This window comes from Silurus meridionalis, chromosome 23, assembly GCF_014805685.1.
Source record: "Silurus meridionalis isolate SWU-2019-XX chromosome 23, ASM1480568v1, whole genome shotgun sequence".
NCBI classification, from domain to species: Eukaryota; Metazoa; Chordata; class Actinopteri; order Siluriformes; family Siluridae; genus Silurus; species Silurus meridionalis.
In genome coordinates, this window is record NC_060906.1 from 6,768,885 (window position 1) to 6,790,997 (window position 22,113).

Genomic DNA, 22,113 nt, shown 5'->3' on the forward strand with positions numbered 1-22,113 from the left:
ATGTGTTTGTAGACTCTGAGAAATAAGAATTCAGACACTTGGTTTTTTTATTTAATATACCTCCAGTTCATAAATCGGTTTTTATCTCGCACAAATTTCGATCCAAAAAAAAAAACGACCATGGAACGAAAACATCCACAAAGCCATAGCAGAGATCTTCAAATCTGCAAGAAAGAAAAAAACGCTTGCAATCCCAAAGCTGTATATGGCAGCAAAAATTATGATGTGGTGTCCGAAAACTTTTTCCAATTAATTTTGTTTATATTAAGGCATATGAATATATACTTTTATCTGCGGAAAATCAGAAGTCGGATGTTGGATGTACCGGAACAGAATAACTATATAACCAAACAATGTAAGTAAAACAAAAGTGATCTGAAATATTAATGGTCATTTCTTTCACTGTAAACTGTATTTTTTAACTGTTGCAAATGCAGTGCAAAACAAAGTGACATTAGTATCATGAAGACATATATCCACAGCATTATAACTCCAGAACTGTTGCCAAAAATTAAAATACTCCCATTTAATATTTGGAATTTCTACATAAAATTCAGAAAACAGCTGTTTGTTTGTTTTTTATTTGCATAGTAAAGTCAGGAAAGCAAAGCACCTTCAATTTCAAAATATCACAGGGTCACATCAAAGAACCACATGTGGAAGTGTGTGTCCTTGTAAATTCCGATTGATTTCAATCCTGGACCTTTCAGTTAGAAGCTGGTCGCCTCTGCCAGGAGGCCAAACATAGAGCTTCTAAAATGCTGATGAGCCAAAGCCATGAATCGAAGTTTTGAATGTCTGTGAGTTGAAGAGAAAAGTCCACATGCACACGGATTTGTTTAGTTTTTTTTATGGTGGAATGACGCAGAATCCTCAAAATCAACAACTATATTGAAATGGCATGTCAGAAGTTGCATTTTGGTACATTCTCCCAGAGAAGCAAGATTTTGCAGGTGGAAAATATTTTGCTCAATTTAATAAAGACGGCAATAATGGAGTTGACTGATAATAACCAGTAAGAAACATCAGCATATTGAGATATCAATATGCTGATATTATCAGGGATATCAGGGATAATACAACAACGCAAAGTGGACTGCTCCACAGTCCAGATATCATACACATATATAAGCATTTCACCTCTGTAGAAGGATTCCAATCTAAAGCGGGTCTACGTATGCGAAAACAACGTCGTAGGTAATCTGGTGTCCGTTGTTCCAGGCGTACAGGGCCCTCTCTTTGGGGTTATAGTCAATCTGAGCAATGTAAGTGGAGTTATTGCGAAAAGGGAGCCGAGGGGTCATTTGTGTATTGGTATGTGTATCGAAGGCATAGCTCAGGTGGTTCTCCCGCTGTTCTTCATGGTGGTCAGTGGCATAAAGGACACCGCACACGATAAAACAGTTGCCATAGATTCCCCGTCTCAGCCCGGTTCTCCATGTGGTTTCTCGCTGTGTAGTCAGGTCAGCAGGGTTCAGACGACTCAGCACCATCACCTCCTGCAGGAAGCCCTCGTCATCCAGCGCAGAGTAGATTACCCAGAGGCCACTTTCATCGACAGCCAACTCCACATCTGAGCGGCCTCTCCATCGCCATGATGATGCCTCATCGCTCTCAAGTGCAGCATCGTGCAACATGGTCCAGGCGGCCACGTGCCGCCGCCGGAGGTCGTACTTGATGATGTCACGTGAGAAAGCACGGTTGAAGAAAAAGGCGCCGTTGAAGACTACATGACCTGTGCCCAGCCAACTATAGGGCAGCTTATAGAAGTTGGTGAAACGACCTGGAATCAATATGAACTCAGTATGAACAGTTTAAAATGATATATTCATATTCACCAAGAGTGAGAGGGGGTCCATATTATAGAATAGAAAAATTATCATCAGCCTTGTGTACCTGATAATTACACCAAACACTGCTTGTTAAATTGGTTAAACACCTTTGTTAAACACAATTGTTCACACCTGGACCTTCAGTGGTGTCCTACCTGAATCAATCTCACCGCTACCGCTATAGAAAACATCAGTATTAAATAGAGGTGCTTTATAACAGAGCACTGAATCACAGACAGGAATCTCATACAGTGAGAATGAACTGCTGATTCTGAAGGCCTCATGGCAGATCGATTTTTATCCTGGCAACACATGAAGGCTGAAATCTGATTGGGTAGAAACTCTAACTGCTGGAGTTAGCACAACTGAGAGAAAAGCTATAAAATAAAGAGCATAGCTTTGTGAAAAATAGAAACTTTCCAAATGAAATGCTCCACACTGGATATTCAACAGAAATAATACCTTGTTTAAAGACGTCCATGTTCTGAAACTCCAGCAGGCTGTTGCCATAATAATAATTAGCAACATAGATCTTATTATCAAAAGCCAATGGGTCTTTCATCCAGGCACCTTCGTTACGGCCATAAGTGTTGTGTGCTATGGGTTCTGCGATGGTGGCCAGCGTGTCCTTGCATTCGCCTGCAAACAAGAGATCAGTCCTTATTAGTATACAGTTCTTATTGTACTTAAGAGTAGACTGTGACTTACAACAGTCATATGGTATTTCTGTAGTTCAACTTTAAGGCATTGAAAACAGAGGCTTTTGTCTACCTGAGTGTATTGGAGTTTTCTTCATAACAGCCTCATCGTTCACTAGTGTAATGATCTTTCGTTTTGAGTCTTGCTGTTTTTGAACAAAATGCATGTTGTGTTTTTTGTGTTTGCCTGGTTTGGCTGGTTTGACTGGTTTGCCAGTGGTGCTGGTGACCGGTCTCTCTGTGCTCATTAATCCAGTTGTTCTAGAATCACTTTCACCCTCAATTACATGTGATGTGTTCATAGGTGTTCCTGTATAGCCAAAGTTTGTAGTAGTAACTGTCATCCCAGCATTGGACTTCATGAGCTGTTCATCTGTGGTGGAATAAGTTTCTGGAATGGGAGCAGTTTGACTGTAAGTGGTTGGTGATAGTGTCGCACTTGACAGTGTGTTTTGCTCCATGGCCTGACTGGAATTCTTCATGGAAATGGTTTCAGTGTTGTGGGTTTGCTCATATAAAGCTTTCATTGTGACCTCTGACTGATTGATGGAAGCAGCAACTGTGCTTGCTATGATGTTTCCAGGCACTTCTGGAGAAGCTGAATTATATTCCGTCTTTTTGTGACACGATTCCACATTCAGCATAATCTGAGAAGGAGTTCTCATCTTTATATCTTTCTCTAATCCAGCAACTGTGCTTGCTATGATGTTTCCAGGAACTTCTGGAGAAGCTGAATTAGATTCCGTCTTTTTGTGACTCGATTCCACATTCAGCATAATCTGAGAAGGAGTTCTCGTCTTTATATCTTCCTCTAATCCAGCAACTGTGCTTGCTATGATGTTTCCAGGCACTTCTGGAGAAGCTGAATTAGATTCCGTCTTTTTGTGACTCGATTCCACATTCAGCATAATCTGAGAAGGAGTTCTCGTCTTTATATCTTCCTCTAATCCAGCATGTGTTTGAGGTGTGGAGTGTGTTGTGGGCTGGATGACTCTGAAAGTATCTGTGGTAGTTGAAGGCTGCAGGTCTTGAAGATTGGTGATGCTTTCTTCTGTGGACTGGAATGTTTTTGTCAATGCAATTCCTGAATTATTCACATTCATCTTGACAGGCAGAGAAGAGTCGGACTGTTCCAGCATAATATTAGGCACACTTTGTGTTATTGTTCTATCCTGTGTTGGAGTCTTGGGTTTAGTTGAACCTGGCCATGATTTGGTGACAGTTCTCAACAAAGGTGTACTGAGAGGAAGAAGTTCCTCCTCTGCAAACAGATCTACAGAATCATCGCCACTGTGGCTTTCGTCTTCACCCACTACAGAAAGAGATTAGACAACAAATCACTCAGTATAAATGATGTTTATAGCATTCTTATTTTAAATATATTACAAAGCGCTACATTTTCAATCAAAGCCCTCGGATCAGAAAATTGTTGTGTGAAACATTTTTTTTCCTTTGGAAGTTTTTTGGAAGGTTTGTTGAGAAGGGAAATGAAGCAAATCATTCCACTATCATCATCAAAATAAATTGGGGAAACATCTTCTGAACGTATGGCGCTCCATTCCTTTGCTACTGTTTAAGAGATAGAGCTGAGCAGCATGTTCATTTGGTAAGAAAAGTGTGTTATTGATCTTGAAGGTGCTCCAGAGGTTAATTCATTAAATCAGGTATAGAGAGGGCCAAACCTTTAAATATTTGATAATGTAGCTAAAAAAGATTTAAGCAAAAATTATATTTTTGTAGCTAAAACATACAGTGTTACCTATGTATATGCACTCAAGAACCATTGGGGATAACAAACTAGCACATGTGGATAACAGCTGGACTTGTCCTCTTCAATAACCCTTTTCTAGATGCATCTGTCAGTTTATTTAGAGCATGAATGAAACCAATTGTATTTACTCACGGGTCTCCTCTGACTCAGTCTCATGCACCAGGTCCGATTTGTAGTACGTGATCCCCTTAACAATCAGCTTCGGGTGCTGCTGCTTCACATGATGCTGTTGATGCTGTACAGTTTCAGCATCTTCTGGTCCAGGCCTCTTTCTTTTTAATAGGCTTCCGACAAACTTCTCTTCATACTTAGTCTGTCCAAATGACAGGTCAAATCACGTGACATTAATTCCTCTGTAAGCTGTTATTACATTCATTTGTATCTTTGTTATATTCTACTTTGACTGTGATTCGGATTCCGAATCAATTGAAGGTAAATATAAACGTAAGAGGCATTTTGTGATTTGTGAAGTAAAAGCACAAGGTTTTAACAGTATTTCAGCCGAGCATAAATCGGCAAATAATGCACAGGATAATTAGGAAGTACAAGAATTTTCCAGGCCTGGGTGTATGCTGCGAAAGCTTTACGACCTGCGCACCTCTGTATGCTGATAAGCTGCAGCCTCGTTACTCTTTCTCTCATCTTGCCATGGTGGGGGTGTGGACATGGGGACGACTGCTCTTATTTCCGGTTCTGGAGGGACACTCTCTTCTATAGTCTCTTCAATAGTATGATTCTGAAATAATACCTGAAGGGTTGCACACAAAAAACAACCTTTTTGTTTGAAGTCTGTGTTTATTGCAGCAACAAATGATGGTGCAAATAATTTATACGCAAAGAAATAGTTCACTAAGCTTTACATAGAAATAAAACCAAAAGAAATATAACAACCCCCGAGACGTGACCACCCATAATATTGTGTCGTACTGATATACATTAGAGGGAAACTTGAGAGTTGAGTTATTTTAATATCAAGCAGTCAATGAATTATTCATAAACATTTTTAATGCCCTACAAAAGATTCCTGCGTCCAGAAAATAACGAGCCTTACAATTAAAAAAAACACCATTTTGACAATATTTACTCATCTTGAGGCATCTTGAGCTGTGAATTATCTCTCTGAAAAATAATTCAAATACAGAAATCTTAAATATGCCATTTCTAATGTTAGAATTGACCAAAACAGGAGAATTCATAGAAAACCAAGGGAGATTTTAATGTTAATATCTGTTATTAGAGAATCTATTACAGAGAAGTTCAAAAAGCTAAAGAAAACAGTGAATAGAATTTTACCGAAATCCCTGAACACTTAAAGCGATTTACAATTGAGTCAGAATACAACTAAGCAGTTTGTGGTTAAGGGCCTTGTTTAAGGGCCCAATAGTGGCAGCTTAAGGGTGCTGGGATTTCACATTTTCCAAGAGCAGTACAAGGAAAACAGAAAAATACTTTTCCCCATATCTTTTTCGCAAACTCACCCTCTCGATGTTGGTCACCCGCTCCAGCAGCTCTGTAGTGATCACACTTAGTTTAAGCAACTTCACCAGATTTGCTTTCGAGAAAGTGTCCTCCAGTAAGTCCATTATTGCCAGGAGCTGTAAGGAGCAACAAATATCTGTCACAAAAAAGCTTGGGACAAACCTTGCAGCTCATCTCACAAATTATTTTTATTGCTGGTCTCAAACCACTGTTGCCAACAACATCTAGGCAGGTGGTGCATGAAACAAGGTTTCCATCAGAACATCCACCAAAACCAACATCCATCGGTTTGAATTATTTCAATAGTGCAACCTTATGCTATAGTCGTCCATGTCCATGAGGCAAAAAAATAAAGTGAATTATCAGACCTCATTCTTCCACTGCTCCATGGTCTAGTGCTGATGCTCACTTGTCCACTGACTCTTGTCCATTGAAGAAGCTGGTCTTTGCTCCTCATATGCATCAATAAACCTCGAGCGCCCATAAAGACTACACACCAAGAACAGGCCTCCTCACCTCGTCTCCATTAGTACCTGACTTTACCCTTATGGCTGAATGAATCTTGACAAACACATTCTGAAATCTAGACGAACATCTTCCTGAAAATGTGGAAGTTATTATAACATTACATTAAAGCTAAATGTGGATTGGGATGTTCAAAAGCAGATACCAGACTTATGTTGAGTTAAATACGCTCCAGAGGTACCAGTTACCGGTGTTCCTGCCCTTTTCTTCATTGCCATTCCTCTGGATGAAGTTCTCTTCAGTTGGAGACCCCTTCAGTGCAGTCCACATGAACCGCCTTAAGATCTATGAGCAACTCAAGAACTATGAGAATGGATTTGGACTGCGCTAAATATCAACAGTCTGCTACAATGACTTTACAACTGCATGAACGGTTTTTAAGCACTCATCACTGAACTATGATGAAACTGTAACGAATGGACATGAGTCCACCCAGATGAGGATTTTGGATTCATCTCAAGGGTTTTTTCCTTTTCCATCTCAGGGAGATTTTCCAAGCCACTGATGTACTAATATGTAAATTTATACTGTATAACCTCTGTATCTCTGTAAATCTGCTTTGGGCAATGTCCATGTTAAACTGAATTGATCTAAATTTACTAGAGATCTACCTAATCCCTGTGGACCTGAGAAAGTGTATCTCCATGGTATGTGTACATTATTAATTGTTCTTATGGTTTAATCACCTTGTCGTTTTCTCCCGCAGTTTGTTGCAGCTTCTTGTCTCCTGAATGTTTCTCGCAGGGTTGCTGTGCTGGCGGTGGAGATGCTGCGCATGCGCACTTACAAGCGTGCGGAACCCCGTAGGAATCCGGAGGGTGCGCGCTCCAGCCCGGGACCCTGACAGCACACTTACAGCCGCAGTCAGCTTCTCGGTGTGGGTCATAATCAGCCAGAAGCTACAGAGAGAACAGGACGCGTGCACACACACACACACACACACACCCATCAATATCAAGGCAAACTTTCACTGATCTGTTCTTCAAAGCGGCTGCAGCGCGCGCACAATATCCTGATGTAACCCTAAAGCGCATTCATGCATCATCAGAAGAAAACAAAATAACTTCACATGGTGTCGTTTCTTACCTCAATCAAAACCTTACCCGGGTCTTCAAGCTCAACTTGGAAAGTTTGGTTCTGCTGAGGAGATCCAGGTGTGTGTGGAGCTGCTGAAGTCAAAACCACCAACACCAGGAACCAAAACATCACTGTTTCCATCGCGGAGCCGCAAAGCGCTTTATTCTACACCGATTCTTTCGGAGAAGAAAAGGAAAGTACGGGACTGCTGATGTCCTCCTCTAGATCTTTTTTTTATTACAGAGAAAATGGGTCATGTATCTGAGTAGGTTCTGATCTGGTCCAGTCATTGGAAGGACAGAGACTGGACAATTCAGCGTTCTTAATGTTGTCCATATGAACAGGTGCGCGGACTGTCTGTGGTTTGAGGACAGAGAGACAGAAGCAGCCTGTTCCAGCTTGGAGAAAGTGAGAAGAGGAGGGAAGACTGCGGGAACTGGAGGGGGACAAGGAGTGGGTGGCAACATGGGATTACGCCAAGGACTTCTCCATCATCACCCTGCACTCATCATCATCATCATCACCATCACAACCAGGGCATGGGTGAAGTGTGTGAGCATGAGACTTTCAACATCAGTTTCAGGTAATTTCAGCAAATTCGGCATTTTTTTCATGCACTTTAACCACCGGTGTGTTTTTTATTTCCACACGCGTCCAAAAGTGCGCTCCATAGCACCATAGCGCCATCTACTGAAATTTCCTACAAGCTGCATCATGCTGTGACGTATTTAGGCCTCGCAGGTGTTCAATCGTGTGTCAAGTATTTGTAAATGTACTTTTTACTCCATTATATTTTACCTGACGAGTGTCACCAAGCTCTGAATATTTGGTTTTATTTTATCTAAAATAATTTACTTCACTTTTATATGTCCATTGAATATTAATGGTTCTTCTACTTTGTGACATGATTCTGTCATTGTTAATTGAAGCCCGTTTTTGAAAGTTTTTTTTTCTTCACTGTTTGGTTGGTTTGTTTTATTGTTTTGATGTTGGTTAATGAAGTGAGGTGTTTTATTTCCTAAAATTGAAATCAAACATCTCACAAATCAGCTGTTATTTTTTCTAACGCATGTCTTCGTTGTTGAGGACCAGTGCATCTTTGGGCCTATGTGCAATATGAGTACACTCAAGTACATATTAAAATTAGTGACTTTTAACCTGTGGTAGTTTTTTTCAATAAGATCTTTGCTTTTACTCAAGTATGATTTTCAGATCTTCTTTGCACCTCTGGCAGGGTTCAGATTCACAAAGTCAGTTGCACCTTCGAGTCGAGTTCAACATGCTCCTGAGGTACCAGGGACCAGTGATCCTGTCTCCTTCTTCTCTTCTGTTCTGTCTGATTAGTTTGCCTGGGCTTCCTTTTGAGTCTGGTTCCTCTTAAGGGTTCTTCCAAACACATTTATAGACACCAAACCTATACATTATTATAAAACTTTATTTCTGTGAAGCTGCTTTGAGAAACTGTCACCGCTGCTGATCATTTGCAGAGCATGTAAATGTACAATAAAATGTTCTTTTTAGTAATCTAAAAGAAAGAAGAAAACAATATAAAGAAAACTTTTGTATGAGGTGTTTTTAAACTTCGGATCGACGGTGTACATTTCGGTTTATCAGTATGCAACAGATCAGTTATCTCACACCCGGCTGTTTAGACCTCTCTCTTTATTTATGCTAAATAATAATAATAATAAAAACAGAATTGCACCATAAACAAAGATTTAGGGGGGGAAAAAAAATCATGAAAAGATTCATTACAGAAAGAATGAGGATTGTTTTAGATCACTGTAATCACAACAGAACAGACTCTGGGCTCAGACATGTTTTTTCCCCCATTTTACCCCCTGCTCTCATGTCGGGCTTTAGAATGTTCACTGATCAATCACAAAATAACAAAGGTCCACACAGAATCTGAAATGAGAGGTCAGCTCCTTAGGATGTTCCTGTGTAAACAGGGACAGAATGTTCCTCAAAGGTCTCCAAACACAGAAGCTTCAGGTCCATGCTCCTCATACAATGATCGTGAGAAGAACCATCAATACATCAGTCTGTCTCTGTCCTTTGCTCAAGTCTATCACTCAGTCCGTCTCCATGGCCCCACTGTGGGACTCCTTGGACACCATAAGTCTCATCAGCTTTCCGTGCAGCTTCTCGATCTTCTTGACATCCTGTGCCTGATCCGTTTTGTACTGCAAACACTGAAAAGCACAGAAAAAGCAGTCAGAAATCAAATGTGAAAGAAACATGTCGGTCTGAGGATCGGATTTGCTGAGAAAAGGAACTCACCACGGCATTATCTGTGACCTTCATACACAGGTTCCCGTCACAGTGGCGATATTTCAGCACGACTCGGACCTGCACAGAGAAATCCAGCGTTTAGGTGCATTCAATATTTACATTTACACTGTACTTCGAGTGTGTGTGTGTGCCCAGTATGTGAATTTGTATGTGACTGAGTAGTTGTGTGTGTAAGAGAATGAGAGAATGAGTGTAAGTGAATGAGTGTGTAAGAGAATGAGAGAGTGAGTGAGTGAGTGAGTGAATGAGTGTGTAAGAGAATGAGTGAGTGAATGAGTGTGTAAGTGAAAGAGTGAATGAGTGTAAGTGAATGAGAGAGTGAGTGAGTGAATGAGTGTGTAAGAGAATGAGAGTGAGTGAATCATTGTGTGTAAGAGAATGAGAGAGTGAGTGAGTGAATGAGTGTGTAAGAAAATGAGAGAGTGAGTGTAAGAGAATGAGAGAGTGACTGAGAATGAGTAAATGAGTGTGTAAAAGAATGAGAGAGTGTGTAAGAGAATGAAAGAGTGAGAGAGTGAGTGAATGAGAGAGTGAGTGTGTAAGTGAGTGAGAGAGTGAGTGTAAGAGAGAGTGAATACTCATTCACTCACTGATTCACTCACTCATTCTTTTACACACTCATTCACTCACTCATGTAAGTGAATGAGAGAGTGAGAGAGTGAGTGTGTAAGAGAATGAGAGAGTGAGTGAGTGTGTAAGTGAATGAGAGTGAGTGAGTGTAAGAGAATGAGAGTGAATGAGTGAATGAGAGTGAGTGAGTGTAAGAGAATGGGAGAGTGATTGAATGAGTGTGTAAGTGAAGGAGAGAGTGAGTGAATGAGTGTGTAAGAGAATGAGAGTAAGTGAGTGTGTAAGAGAATGAGAGAGTGACTGAATGAGAGAGTGAGTGAATGAGAGAGTGAGTGAATGAGAGTGTGAATGAGTGTGTAAGAGAGTGAATGAGTAGGAGAATGAAAGAGTGAGTGTAAGTGAATAAGTAGGAGAATGAGAGAGTGAGTGAATGAGTGTGTAAGAGAATGATAGTGAGTGAGTGAATGAGTGTTTAAGAGAATGAGAGAGTGAGTGTGTGTAAGTGAATGAAAGAGTGAATGAGTGTAAGAGAATGAGAGAGTGAATGAGAGAGAGTGAGAGAGTGAATGAGTGTAAGAGAATGAAAGAGTGAGTGTGTAAGTGAATAAGTAGAAGAATGAGAGAGTGAGTGTATAAGTGAATGAGTGTGTGAGAGAATGAGTGAATGAGTGTGTAAGAGAATGAGAGTAAGTGTGTAAGAGAATGAGAGAGTGAATGATTGTGTAAGAGAATGAGAGTAAGTGTGTAAGAGAATGAGTGTGTAAGAGAATGAGAGAGTAAGTGTGTAAGAGAATGAGTGTGTAAGAGAATGAGAGTAAGTGTGTAAGAGAATGAGAGAGTGAATGATTGTGTAAGAGAATGAGAGTAAGTGTAAGAGAATGAGAGAGTGAATGATTGTGTAAGAGAATGAGAGAGTAAGTGTGTAAGAGAATGAGTGTGTAAGAGAATGAGAGAGTGAATGAGTGTAAGAGAATGAGAGAGTGAGTGTGCAAGAGAATGAAAGTGAATGAGAAAGAGTGAATGAAAGAGAGTGAATGAGTGTGTAAGAGAATGAGAGAGTGAGTGTGTAAGTGAATGAGTGTGTAAGAGAGTGAGTGTAAGGAATGAGTGTGTAAGAGAATGAGAGAGTGAATGAGTGTAAGAGAATGAGAGAGTGAGTGTGTAAGAGAATGAAAGAGTGAATGAGAGAGAGAGAGGAGAGAGTGAATGAGTGTGTAAGAGTGAGAGAGTGAGTGTGTAAGTGAATGAGTGTGTAAGAGAATGAGAGTGAATGAGAGAGAGAGTGAATGAGAGTGTGAATGAGTGTGTAAGAGAGTGAGAGTGAGTGTAAGTGAATGAGTGTAAGTGAATGAGAGAGTGAATGAGAGAGAGTGAGAGAGTGAATGAGTGTGTAAGAGAGTGAGAGAGTGAGTGTGTAAGGAATGAGTGTGTAAGAGAATGAGAGAGTGAGTGTGTAAGTGAATGAGAGAGTGAATGAGTGTGTAAGAGAATGAGAGAGTGAATGAGTGTGTAAGAGAATGAGAGAGTAAGTGTAAGAGAATGAGAGAGAGTGAATGAGTGTAAGAGAATGAGAGAGAATGAGAGAGTAAGTGTGTAAGAGAATGAGAGAGTGAGTGTGTAAGGAATGAGAGAGTGAGTGTGTAAGAGAATGAGAGAGTGAATGAGTGTGTAAGAGAATGAGAGAGTAAGTGTGTAAGAGAATGAGAGAGTGAATGAGAGAGAGAGTGAGAGAGTGAATGAGTGTGTAAGAGAGTGAGAGTGAGTGTGTAAGTGAATGAGTGTGTAAGTGAATGAGAGAGTGAATGAGAGAGTGAGAGAGTGAATGAGTGTGTAAGAGAGTGAGAGTGAGTGTAAGTGAATGAGTGTGTAAGTGAATGAGAGAGTGAATGAGAGAGTGAGAGAGTGAATGAGTGTGTAAGAGAGTGAGAGAGTGAGTGTGTAAGTGAATGAGTGTGTAAGAGAATGAGAGTGAGTGTGTAAGTGAATGAGAGAGTGAATGAGTGTGTAAGAGAATGAGAGAGTGAATGAGTGTGTAAGAGAATGAGAGAGTAAGTGTGTAAGAGAATGAGAGAGAGTGAATGAGTGTGTAAGAGAATGAGAGTAAGTGTGTAAGAGAATGAGAGAGTGAATGGGTGTGTAAGAGAATGAGAGAGTAAGTGTGTAAGAGAATGAAAGAGTGAATGAGAGAGAGAGAGTGAGTGAGTGTGACTCGATGATTATGGTGGTGGTGGTGGTGGTGGTGGTGAAGCAGCTGTAACCGTTTGGTCTTAAACATTTTCACTTTTACAGCGATAAAAAAATATTTTAACGCGACAACACAAAGTAAAAACTCGAAACGAACGGACGGGCGGGCGCGCACGCACACACGCACACACACACACACACACACACACACACAACGCGATCGGGTTTTAAAACTGCTTTACCTTCATCGGATCCGTCAGATAGAGTTTTTCTGCCGCCCGAGCAAACTCCTCCCAGGTCTGATAGTACGGCATGATTTAACAACTAGTGATCTGGACAGGAATATTATAAACCACAGATCCTCGCCTCTGCCTCTGTCTTACTACTGCTCTATACCACATCAGCGAACTCAGAGGAAGGCAAACATGGCCGCAATAAGAACCATCCTGATTGGTCCGTTTTTGAACCAATGAGAGCGCAGCTTTATTGTCACACGTAAGCACTAAGTGCGCCTATGAGAGAGGAATAATACCTAATATTAATTACAAAATATTGATTATTGATATATATATGTTCATTACAAAAGCTATACAATATTTAGTATTTGTATATGCGATTTATATAATTCACATGTTTTAATATTTTGAATTAATTGAGTACAGCCTGGTATATCTGCAGTTTAGACCCAGGTCACGTGGCTTTATTGTTATTTCAAGATGCTACATAAAAAAGACAAAAATGAACACAAGCAGACCTACATACAGGACAACATAAAATTCACAGCTGCAAAAAACCCACAACACATTACAATAACTGCCAAAAACAGAACAATAGATAGGAACAGTAAAAAATATGCTGGGATTTTATCAAGCCGTCTCATAATTTAGACACTGCTGGGCTTAGTAATAGAGTTGCTGTTGGGGGGACCATGTGAAGCTCTCTGCCAGTGAACACCAAGAGGTGTGGGCCATTTGGTCATTTCTACAGAGAAGACAATGATGGGCAGAGGAGACTGGTTGCCTGGTGTTCTCCTGAAGTGAAAAACTACCTCTTTTTTTTGTCCACATTCAGAGTAAGACGATTCGACGTTCTTTCTGATGAGACCCATCACGGTTGTGTCATCAGCAAACTTGATGTGGTTTGTCACCCAGTTTAGGATAAGGTTCCTGTTTGAGTCTGGCCTCTTGGCGATCAGTCAGTGGTGTTAGGGGTGCTATTCCTAGTCCAGACTGACTAAGTCTTCCACCTCAGAAAGTCCAGGATCCAGCTGCAGAGAGTTCAGGCCCAACAGGCTCTTTCAATTCAATTCATTTTTATTTGTATAGCGCTTTTAACAATGAATATTGTCTCAAAGCAGCTTTACACAGATAATGTGGTGATTAAAAGTGAATATGTTCTTTATAAGTAAGTTTGTCTTAATCAGGAATTAGGAGGAATAATTGTCTTGAATGCTAAGCTGAGGTCTTTGAACGTATGTCTCCTTTTTGTCCAGGTGGGTAAAAGTGGTAGCCTTAAAGCACAGGGCTACACAGAGAAATAGTGAAAATGTCAGTGAGAACATCTGCCAGCTTGTTTGCACATTCTCAGATCAATCTGGCAGGAAAGTTTCTGGTGCTCTAATGGATTTCTTATCAACTGGACACCACTTGCTACTGCTGAGAATGGCCACATGTACAGCTAAAAAACACACATCTGAGGTTACAGTGGAAACCAGTAAGATGGATTTGGAGTGTAAGTAATATAAACACTCACTATAATGTCTGTTTTAGACTTAACTGTCCATTAATGACCAGTTACTAGCTTCATGATGGAGCTGTAATGAATGGACATTCAGATTCACTCAGTTGAGGATAAATTCCCTTTCCAGTCTGGTTTCTCTTAAGGTTTCTTCCTTATACCATTTCCATATAGTTGCATCATAGCTCTGACTTGTTATAAATATATAATGTATATTCTAAACTCGTTCTGTAAAGCTGCACTCTGTTCTACTATACACAGTGGTACACAGTACACAGTAAAAACCAGACAACGTTCCTCCAGTACCCTGATGCTACACTAAACAACATAGAGCTACAACACAACACAAGCTACATAAAGACAATATCCAGTGTTAAAAGTGCGATCCAGCTTGGCATTCAAGCTGGATTCAATACAGTTGGGATTATTCTGGACAATGATGCAATGTTTGTAATTTTTGCCTTTGTATACCACCACAATGGATTTAAAAATGAAACGATCAAGATGTAATCCCATGGGCTTAACACAAATATTGCATTTTGCATTTTTTTTAATTGCTTTGCCTATAATTAATTGATATTTTCACAGCTAAGAAGGAATTAACAAACCTGGCATGTTTACTGTTTAAACCTTCAAGAATGAACAAGAATTATGTTCATTGTTTAAGAATTACAGCTATATATTATATAAACCTGTCCATTTCGGCAGGTTCAAAAGTAACTGGACACTGCAGTAGACTATATTCATATAACCTTTGTAATTCATATTAATACCATGCAACTAAATATTCAGGTATTGTGTTTGTTTTTAAAGGTGTGTGTGTGTGTGTGTGTGTGTGTGTGTGTGTGTGTGTGTGTGTGTGTGTCTGTCTGTCTGTCTGTCTATCTATCTGATTGTTATTCAGTGTCTGTCAAAAATTCGAAAACACCGAGTCTTGTATGGTTTGTAAGAGACAAGTTCATGTTCCTTTTGTTTCTATGCAACAAACTAGATCATCAGAGCCAGAGCTTCTGTGCTGCGCTCTCTCAGTCAGCCACTAGAGGTCCTCATAGAGATTTTACGTATTTGATGTATTTTCCTTAAAGTTTCCTTACGTAAACTGAATATCAGGATATAAATTATACTTTTTTTTTTTTTTTGAAAATCTACAGAGTGTTACGTGTTTAATTAGGAGCACTTTGTGCCTCTATTAATTACATAGTGAGTATTTGTGTGTTGGCCGTTGTGTAGATGCCTATAGGTTTAGTAGATGTTTTGAAACTCGGTCCATGCTGCAGGAGAAGTCGGCGAGATGCTCAGGAACAGGAGGAACAGATTCTTCTCGCCTCCTCTGTTTATCCAGAGGCACGAGTTTGTGATTGAGTTTGTGAAAGCATCCAGGCCCAGAACGGTAACAAAACTTTAACTAGATAGCTGCTATCCTGAGAGCTTCTGCACTGCCACGACTAAAGAAACAAGATTTGTTTGTTTGTTTGTTTGTTTAGTTGCTGGATTTAGGATGCTCTGAATGTTCCCTGCTGAGAAAACTGCGGTTTCATCGCCACGGTCTAGAAGTACTGGCGGGCGTAGACATCGACGGCACCGCCATCCGACAAAACATGTCAGTATTTTCTTTCATCATTAATTAATGTGATGGCTTTAATAGTGCTGAGGATTTGTTGTCTCTGGTGTGAATGATGGACCTGATCTTTGGCATTACTGTGTGCTAGGTATGCCTTAGCCCCTCTCATGACTGAATACCTCCAGCCAAGTGCTAGACCACTGACCATCCAGCTTTATCAAGGCTCCATCACTGAGACAGAGCCGTGCACCAAGGGCTTCGATCTTATCACCTGCATGGAAGTGTGAGTTCATTCAAACCTATTCCATCTGCTTTCATGACTGATGATTCTGAGTAAGATGCCACTGATGGTTTAAATGTATGATTTGATGTCCTGTTTTAAAGCATGGAGCACCTTCATCTTTGGGAACTGGGGAGGTTTTCAGATGTTTTGTTTGAGCACATGGAGCCACGCACTGTGATCATAAGCACGCCAAACTCCGACTTCAATCCTTTGTTTCCAGGATTAACAGGCTTCAGACACAAAGACCACAAATTCGAATGGACCAGAGCACAGTTTCAAGCTTGGTAAGCCTTCAAATGTATTCATTTCTGTAATGTGTGTGTGTGTGTGTGTGTGTGTGTGTGTGTGTGTGTGTGTGTGTGTCCTGGGTTAAATTCTGAGCTTATAGTGTCTGAGGTGTTTTTCTTTGCACATTCCCACCATATCCACATAGATACAACTTTCTTATCATTGCATAGTACAGGTCCACAGCAACGAAATCGTAACTGTGGATAATAGTAACAACTGTGCAAATAGTAACAACTGCAAAATGACAAGTGCAGATAAATATATGTAAATATATGCACAGCAAATGAATATAAAGGCATATATATATATATATATATATATATATATATATATATATATATATATATATATACATACATGTGTGTGTGTGTCCAATATGAGGAAATGTAAATTGTTTGAAGAACTGTATAAAAGTTATACACAGTGTATATACAGATAGATATGTAAAAGGTAAACTAGGATTAAAAACACTTTTATTTATCCAGAGATGATTCAGAATGTACAGAGTGGAGCAGAAATGTGTAGCAGTAACGTATCGGTGTCCTAGCAGTGTAGTGTGGAGTTCAGTAGTGTGAGAATAGATTGGGAAAAAGCTGTCCCTGAACCTGCTGGTTCTGGTGTGTATGTTCCTGTATCTCCTTCTTGATGAAAGGAGGTTAAACAGTTTGTGACCGGGATGTGAAGAGTCCTTGATGATGTGAGCTCAGTGCAGACATCTGCTGTGGTGAAGGTGCTTTGTGGCAGGTAGTTTGGTGTCAGTGATGCGTTGGGTGGATTTGACCACCCTTTGCAAATCTTTTCATTCACACACAGGATAGAGGGAGTTACAATAGCATGCTCTCAATAATGCAACGGTAAAAGCTAACTTGAAGCTGGAGATTTGCTCTACTTCATGGGTTTCCTATGAGTTCACCAGGCTCCTCCCACCTCATTTTCCAATATTTACATTTATCACTGTTGTTCATTTGTGATGCTTTCCCATTTGTGTGGCTTTTCCATGAAATCCTGCTCTGCCCGCTGATGAATTCGTTTGGATGCATTTCTTTGTAAATTGTCAGACTGTTTTTGTAGATCTCTGAATTTAATTTTGTTTCTAGAAGACATTACAGCATTTGTAGAGATTAGTGAGTCTGTTCCATGCTTCTGCTCGGATCTCAACATCTGACATATAATCATGGATAGCGACTCATCAGCTGAAGCTTAATCCCAGCAAAACTAAACTGCTGGTCATCCCAGGTGATTCATCTCCAGGTCATTAAACGACTTTCTGATCTCCCCTTCATCCGCTGCTCACAACCTTGGAGTAACCACAGACTGTTGCTAATCACATGTTGCTAATGTGACATGATCATGCTGGTTTCTTCTCCACAACATCAGAATGATTTGACTAATTATATAAGATCCAAAAATGGATATGCCCCCTCTAACCTGAAAGCTCTGATCACTCCTTGCACTGCATCATGCTCTACCAGATCTTCTAGCACCGCTCGACTGGTCTCTATTTTGCAACCTAGTGAACAAGTGTTGATTTATTCATTGATAGACTTCAAAGCAGTTTTGCACGTTGCTCTGGAAAAGGCCGTAAATGTAAATGCATGCAAGCCTATGGCCTACCACCACCATGCTTCACTCACGAGTTGTATGTTTTGGATAACCAGATCCTTTCTTTCTTCCCACTCTGGGCTTTCCATCACTTTGGTAGAGGTTTATGGTTTATGTTTCTGCTCTTTTTAACCCCTAAACTGTGGAGGATGTTGGTGGTGTCGCTGGCTGTTGATGGTTTGACATGATCTATGATTATTTGGTTCTTCGAAGTTCATCCTAGATTTGTTGTCATAGCAAAAGATTTGTAAGCTCAAACCTGGTATGTAATGTTATTTTACATAATCAGAATTAGACCATGGCTTTATAAGGGAATAAGACATGGAAAATCTGTTGCAGAAGATACAAACTCAATTCCAAAAAAGTTGGGACACTGAACAAATTGTGAATAAAAACAGAATGCAATGATGTGGACACTTTTTAAATTGCAACATTTTATTCAGAATACAGCATAGATGATATCACATTTTTAAACTGAGAAAATGTATAATGTTAAGGGAAAAATAAGTTGATTTTAAATTTAATGGCATCAACACATCTCAAAAAAGTTGGGACAAGGCCATGTTTACCACTGTGTGGCATCCCCTCTTCTTTTTATAACAGTCTGCAAACGTCTGGAGACTGAGGAGACAAGTTGCTCAAGTTTAGGAATAGGAATGTTGTCCCATTCTTGTCTAATACAGGCTTTTAGTTGCTCAACTGTCTCAGGTCTTCTTTGTCACATCTTCCTCTTTATGATGTGCCAAATGTTTTCTATGGGTGAAAGATCTGGACTGCAGGCTGGTCATTTCAGTACCCGGATCCTTCTTCTACACAGCCATGATGTTGTAATTGATGCAGTATGTGGTCTGGCATTGTCATGTTGGAAAATGCAAGGTCTTCCCTGGAAGAGACGACGTCTGGATGGGTGCATATGTTGTTCTAGAACTTGGATAAACCTTTCAGCATTGATGGTGCCTTTCCAGATGTGTAAGCTGCCCATGCCACACTCATGCAACCCAATATCATCAGAGATGCAGGCTTCTGAACTGAGCGCTGATAACAACTTGGGTTCTCCTTATCCTCTTTAGTCCGGATGACATGCCGTCCCAGTTTTCCAAAAATAACATCAAATTCTGATTCGTCTGACCACAGAACAGTTTTCCACTTTGCCACAGTCCATTTTAAATGAGCCTTGGCCCAGAGAAAACGCCTGCGCTTCTGGATCATGTGTAGATATGGCTTCTTTTTTGACCTATAAAGTTTTAGCAGGCAACGGCGAATGGCACGGTGGATTGTGTTCACCGACAATGTTTTCTGAAAGTATTCCTGAGCCCATGTTGTGATTTCCCTTAAAGTAGCATTCCTGTATATGATGCAGTGCCGTCTAAGGGCCCAAAGATCACGGGCATCCAGTATGGTTTTCTGGCCTTGACCCTTACGCACAGAGATTGTTCCAGATTCTCTGAATCTTTGGATGATATTATGCACTGTAGATGATGATAACTTCCAACTCTTTGCAATTTTTCTCTGAGAAACTTCTTTCTGATATTGCTCCACTATTTTTTGCCGCAGCAGAATCGGTGATCCTCTGCCCATCTTGACTTCTGAGAGACACTGCCACTCTGAGAGGCCCTTTTTTATACCCAATCATGTTTCCAGTTGACCTAATAAGTTGCAAATTGGTCCTCCAGCTGTTCCTTATATGTACATTTAACTTTACCGGCCTCTTATTGCTACCTGTCCCAACTTTTTTGGAATGTGTAGCTCTCATGAAATCCAAAATGAGCCAATATTTGTCATGACATTTAAAAATCTCACTTTCAACATTTGATATGTTATCTATATTCTATTGTGATTAAAATATAAGTTTATGAGATTTGTAAAATATTGCATTCCTTTTTATTCACAATTTGTACAGTGTCCAAACTTTTTTGGAATCAGGTTTGTAAAAAAAATCCTAGGTTAGTGGGTTCTCAAATCTTTTGTTTTTTTTTATCTGGATATTTTTTACATAACACTGTAGAGCTTCTGCTTTTCATTTGCCACCAACTCTTCTAAACTCTTCTAAATTCCATACAGGATCGGTTGAAGACCAGGTTACCAAAGACCGCCACAGGTTTTGTTAGTCAACAGGGTGAAATTTGCTTTGAGAATGTTGATGGGGAAGTATAATTTGTGGATTTAGAGAAAGCATATGACAGGGTGCCGAGAGAGGAGTTGTGGTATTGTATGAGGAACTTTGGTGTGTCAGAGAAGTATGTGAGGGTGATGCAGGACATGTATGCGGACAGTGTGACGACAGTGTGACGACAGTGAAGTGTGCAGTAGGTACGACTGCATCAAGGATCAGCTCCGAGCCCTTTCCTGTTTGCAGTGGTGATGGACAGGTTGACTGAGGAGGTCAGACAGGAGTCTTTGTGGTCTATGATGTTTGCGGATGATATTGTTATTTGTGGTGAGAGTAGGGAGCAGGTTAAGAAGAGCCTGGAGAGGTGGCGGTATGTGCATTCAGAAGTGGAGAGAAGAGAAATGAAAGTCAGTAGGAGTAAGACAGTACATGTGTGTGAATGAGAGGGAGGGCAGTGGAGTGGTGCGGTTGCAGGAAGAAGAGGTGGAGAAGGTGGAGGAGTTCAGGTACCTGGGGTCAACAGAGAGTGTGGATGATCTGCTGTGGCGACTCCTAACGGGAGCAGCCAAAAGAGGAAGATCCATTTTAAAGAATCGCCATTAATCAGTTATCGGCAATTACGATCCAATCTAGCTGTCTGTATTGGTCAAACTGGTTACCCTGTATTTGTGTGTGTGTGTGTTGCCCTGAGCTAGACTGCAAGGGGTGTACACTTACCACACACTCACATGATAGGACAGAATTGGATAGAAAATATGTAAAAAAAAAAAAAAAAAAATTTAGAAGAATAGGAATCAAAATAGTTGTTCAAAAAAAATCAAAAAAATTTTAATACCTATATTTTGATTTCATTTATTTAGGGCCGATGGGGTTTGTAGGAGATATGGCTATTCGGTGGAGTTCACAGGAGTAGGAGAGGCTCCTGGTGATACTAGAGATGTTGGATTCTGCTCCCAGGTTGGAGTGTTCCATAAAGTTGATGGTGATTTAAATGCACAAATGAACAACATGGAGCAGGAGCCTATAGTATATCAGCTGGTAGGTAGTGAATGCTGTGATGGACAGAGGGAATGTTTTAATTTCATGCCTGTCATTTCAACTTTCTCTTCTATTCATTCCTGTTAGCTGTACAGGGTGGTTTACCCAAGCCTCTGCGACAACAATATCTTTCAAAGGACTGTCATTAGTGAAGCATTATACAGAGCAGAGAAGCTGAAGACAGAATGGCTGAAGGCTCAGGAAGGTGAGCAGTATGATTTCACCACCTCTGAACACATGCTCCCAGCTGCTGAGTTGTACCGCCAGGGGAGTTTGGTGTGTGTGCCACTCATAAGCGTGTGGGCTGCTTCCACAGTTCGAGCTCTATGCAGGAATATCCAGCACCTCAGAGCCACCCTGCAGGTGGACTTGAGAATACAGCTCGATGCTGACAGAGAAGCAATAATGCTGCCTGATGATTATGAAGAGGAGGAAGAGGAAACGGATGAGGATGGAAAAGCAGAATGTGTGCCACTGTCTGTGAATGACAATGTGATAGAGGACTGGGAGAGTGAACTTTGATCATTTTCTTATCTTGGAGACCTCTGTAATAACACCTTTTGTCGCTCATCAGCTTTACAATCAATAAAGCACAATAATCCAATTACTGACAGGCCAGTCTGTTATTATGCACATTTTCAGCCCCATGCATTAGTAAGTGATTATTTCAACAGTCAATTCTGTATGATTACATTTTCTGATGTAAAGTATCTTGGTATGTAACTTTAACAGTCGATATTTGATGAGAGTGTGGGAAAGGCTCACATACTGTATAGCAAATCTACAACTATAACGGGTGTGTGTGAACATTTTACAACTGCAATTCCCCAAAAAACATTTGGAAATGTACATTCTTAAGGAGTGGCTGAGGTTATTTAGAATTTGTTGGCTGCAACTTGTCTCGCTGAAAAAGATGTCCTCCAAGCATCCAATTTTCATTTTCATTGCATTCTGTTTAAAAGTGTCCCAACTGTTTTGGTTGCAAAGGTTTTCATTAAAATTGCAGGTTTTTTAATGAAAAATCTGAACCATGGGTATGAATATGGTGAAATTATTTCCATTA

The 22,113-nt window shown here is 40.3% G+C and overlaps 3 protein-coding genes across 5 annotated transcripts; 1 reads left to right on the forward strand and 2 right to left on the reverse strand.

Moving 5' to 3' along the window:
• Positions 1–35: 35 nt before the first annotated feature.
• On the reverse strand, positions 36–7,538 carry olfml2ba (olfactomedin-like 2Ba). 2 transcript variants are annotated; one of them, XM_046835986.1, is made up of 9 exons: positions 7,392–7,538; positions 6,992–7,204; positions 5,780–5,896; positions 4,900–5,049; positions 4,434–4,614; positions 3,222–3,842; positions 2,604–3,089; positions 2,295–2,471; positions 36–1,783 (listed from the first exon to the last, which is right to left on the reverse strand). In XM_046835986.1, the coding sequence occupies exons 1-9, from the start codon at positions 7,521–7,523 to the stop codon at positions 1,161–1,163; spliced, it is 2,700 nt and encodes an 899-aa protein (XP_046691942.1). In that variant the 5' UTR covers positions 7,524–7,538; the 3' UTR covers positions 36–1,160. The 2 variants fall into 2 exon arrangements, with proteins under 2 accessions (XP_046691942.1, XP_046691941.1); XM_046835985.1 differs by having other exon boundaries at positions 2,604–3,842.
• A 174-nt stretch (positions 7,539–7,712) lies between these two features.
• Positions 7,713–21,654, forward strand: henmt1 (HEN methyltransferase 1). 2 transcript variants are annotated; one of them, XM_046835988.1, is made up of 8 exons: positions 7,713–7,965; positions 15,446–15,558; positions 15,653–15,768; positions 15,878–16,012; positions 16,114–16,296; positions 20,873–21,050; positions 21,138–21,255; positions 21,367–21,654. In XM_046835988.1, the coding sequence occupies exons 1-8, from the start codon at positions 7,719–7,721 to the stop codon at positions 21,570–21,572; spliced, it is 1,296 nt and encodes a 431-aa protein (XP_046691944.1). In that variant the 5' UTR covers positions 7,713–7,718; the 3' UTR covers positions 21,573–21,654. The 2 variants fall into 2 exon arrangements, with proteins under 2 accessions (XP_046691944.1, XP_046691943.1); XM_046835987.1 differs by having other exon boundaries at positions 21,138–21,654.
• On the reverse strand, positions 8,800–12,884 carry srp9 (signal recognition particle 9). The gene is made up of 3 exons (XM_046835991.1): positions 12,674–12,884; positions 9,666–9,734; positions 8,800–9,577 (listed from the first exon to the last, which is right to left on the reverse strand). Exons 1-3 carry the CDS (start codon positions 12,743–12,745, stop codon positions 9,458–9,460), a joined length of 261 nt encoding a protein of 86 aa, XP_046691947.1. The 5' UTR covers positions 12,746–12,884; the 3' UTR covers positions 8,800–9,457.
• Positions 21,655–22,113: the final 459 nt, after the last annotated feature.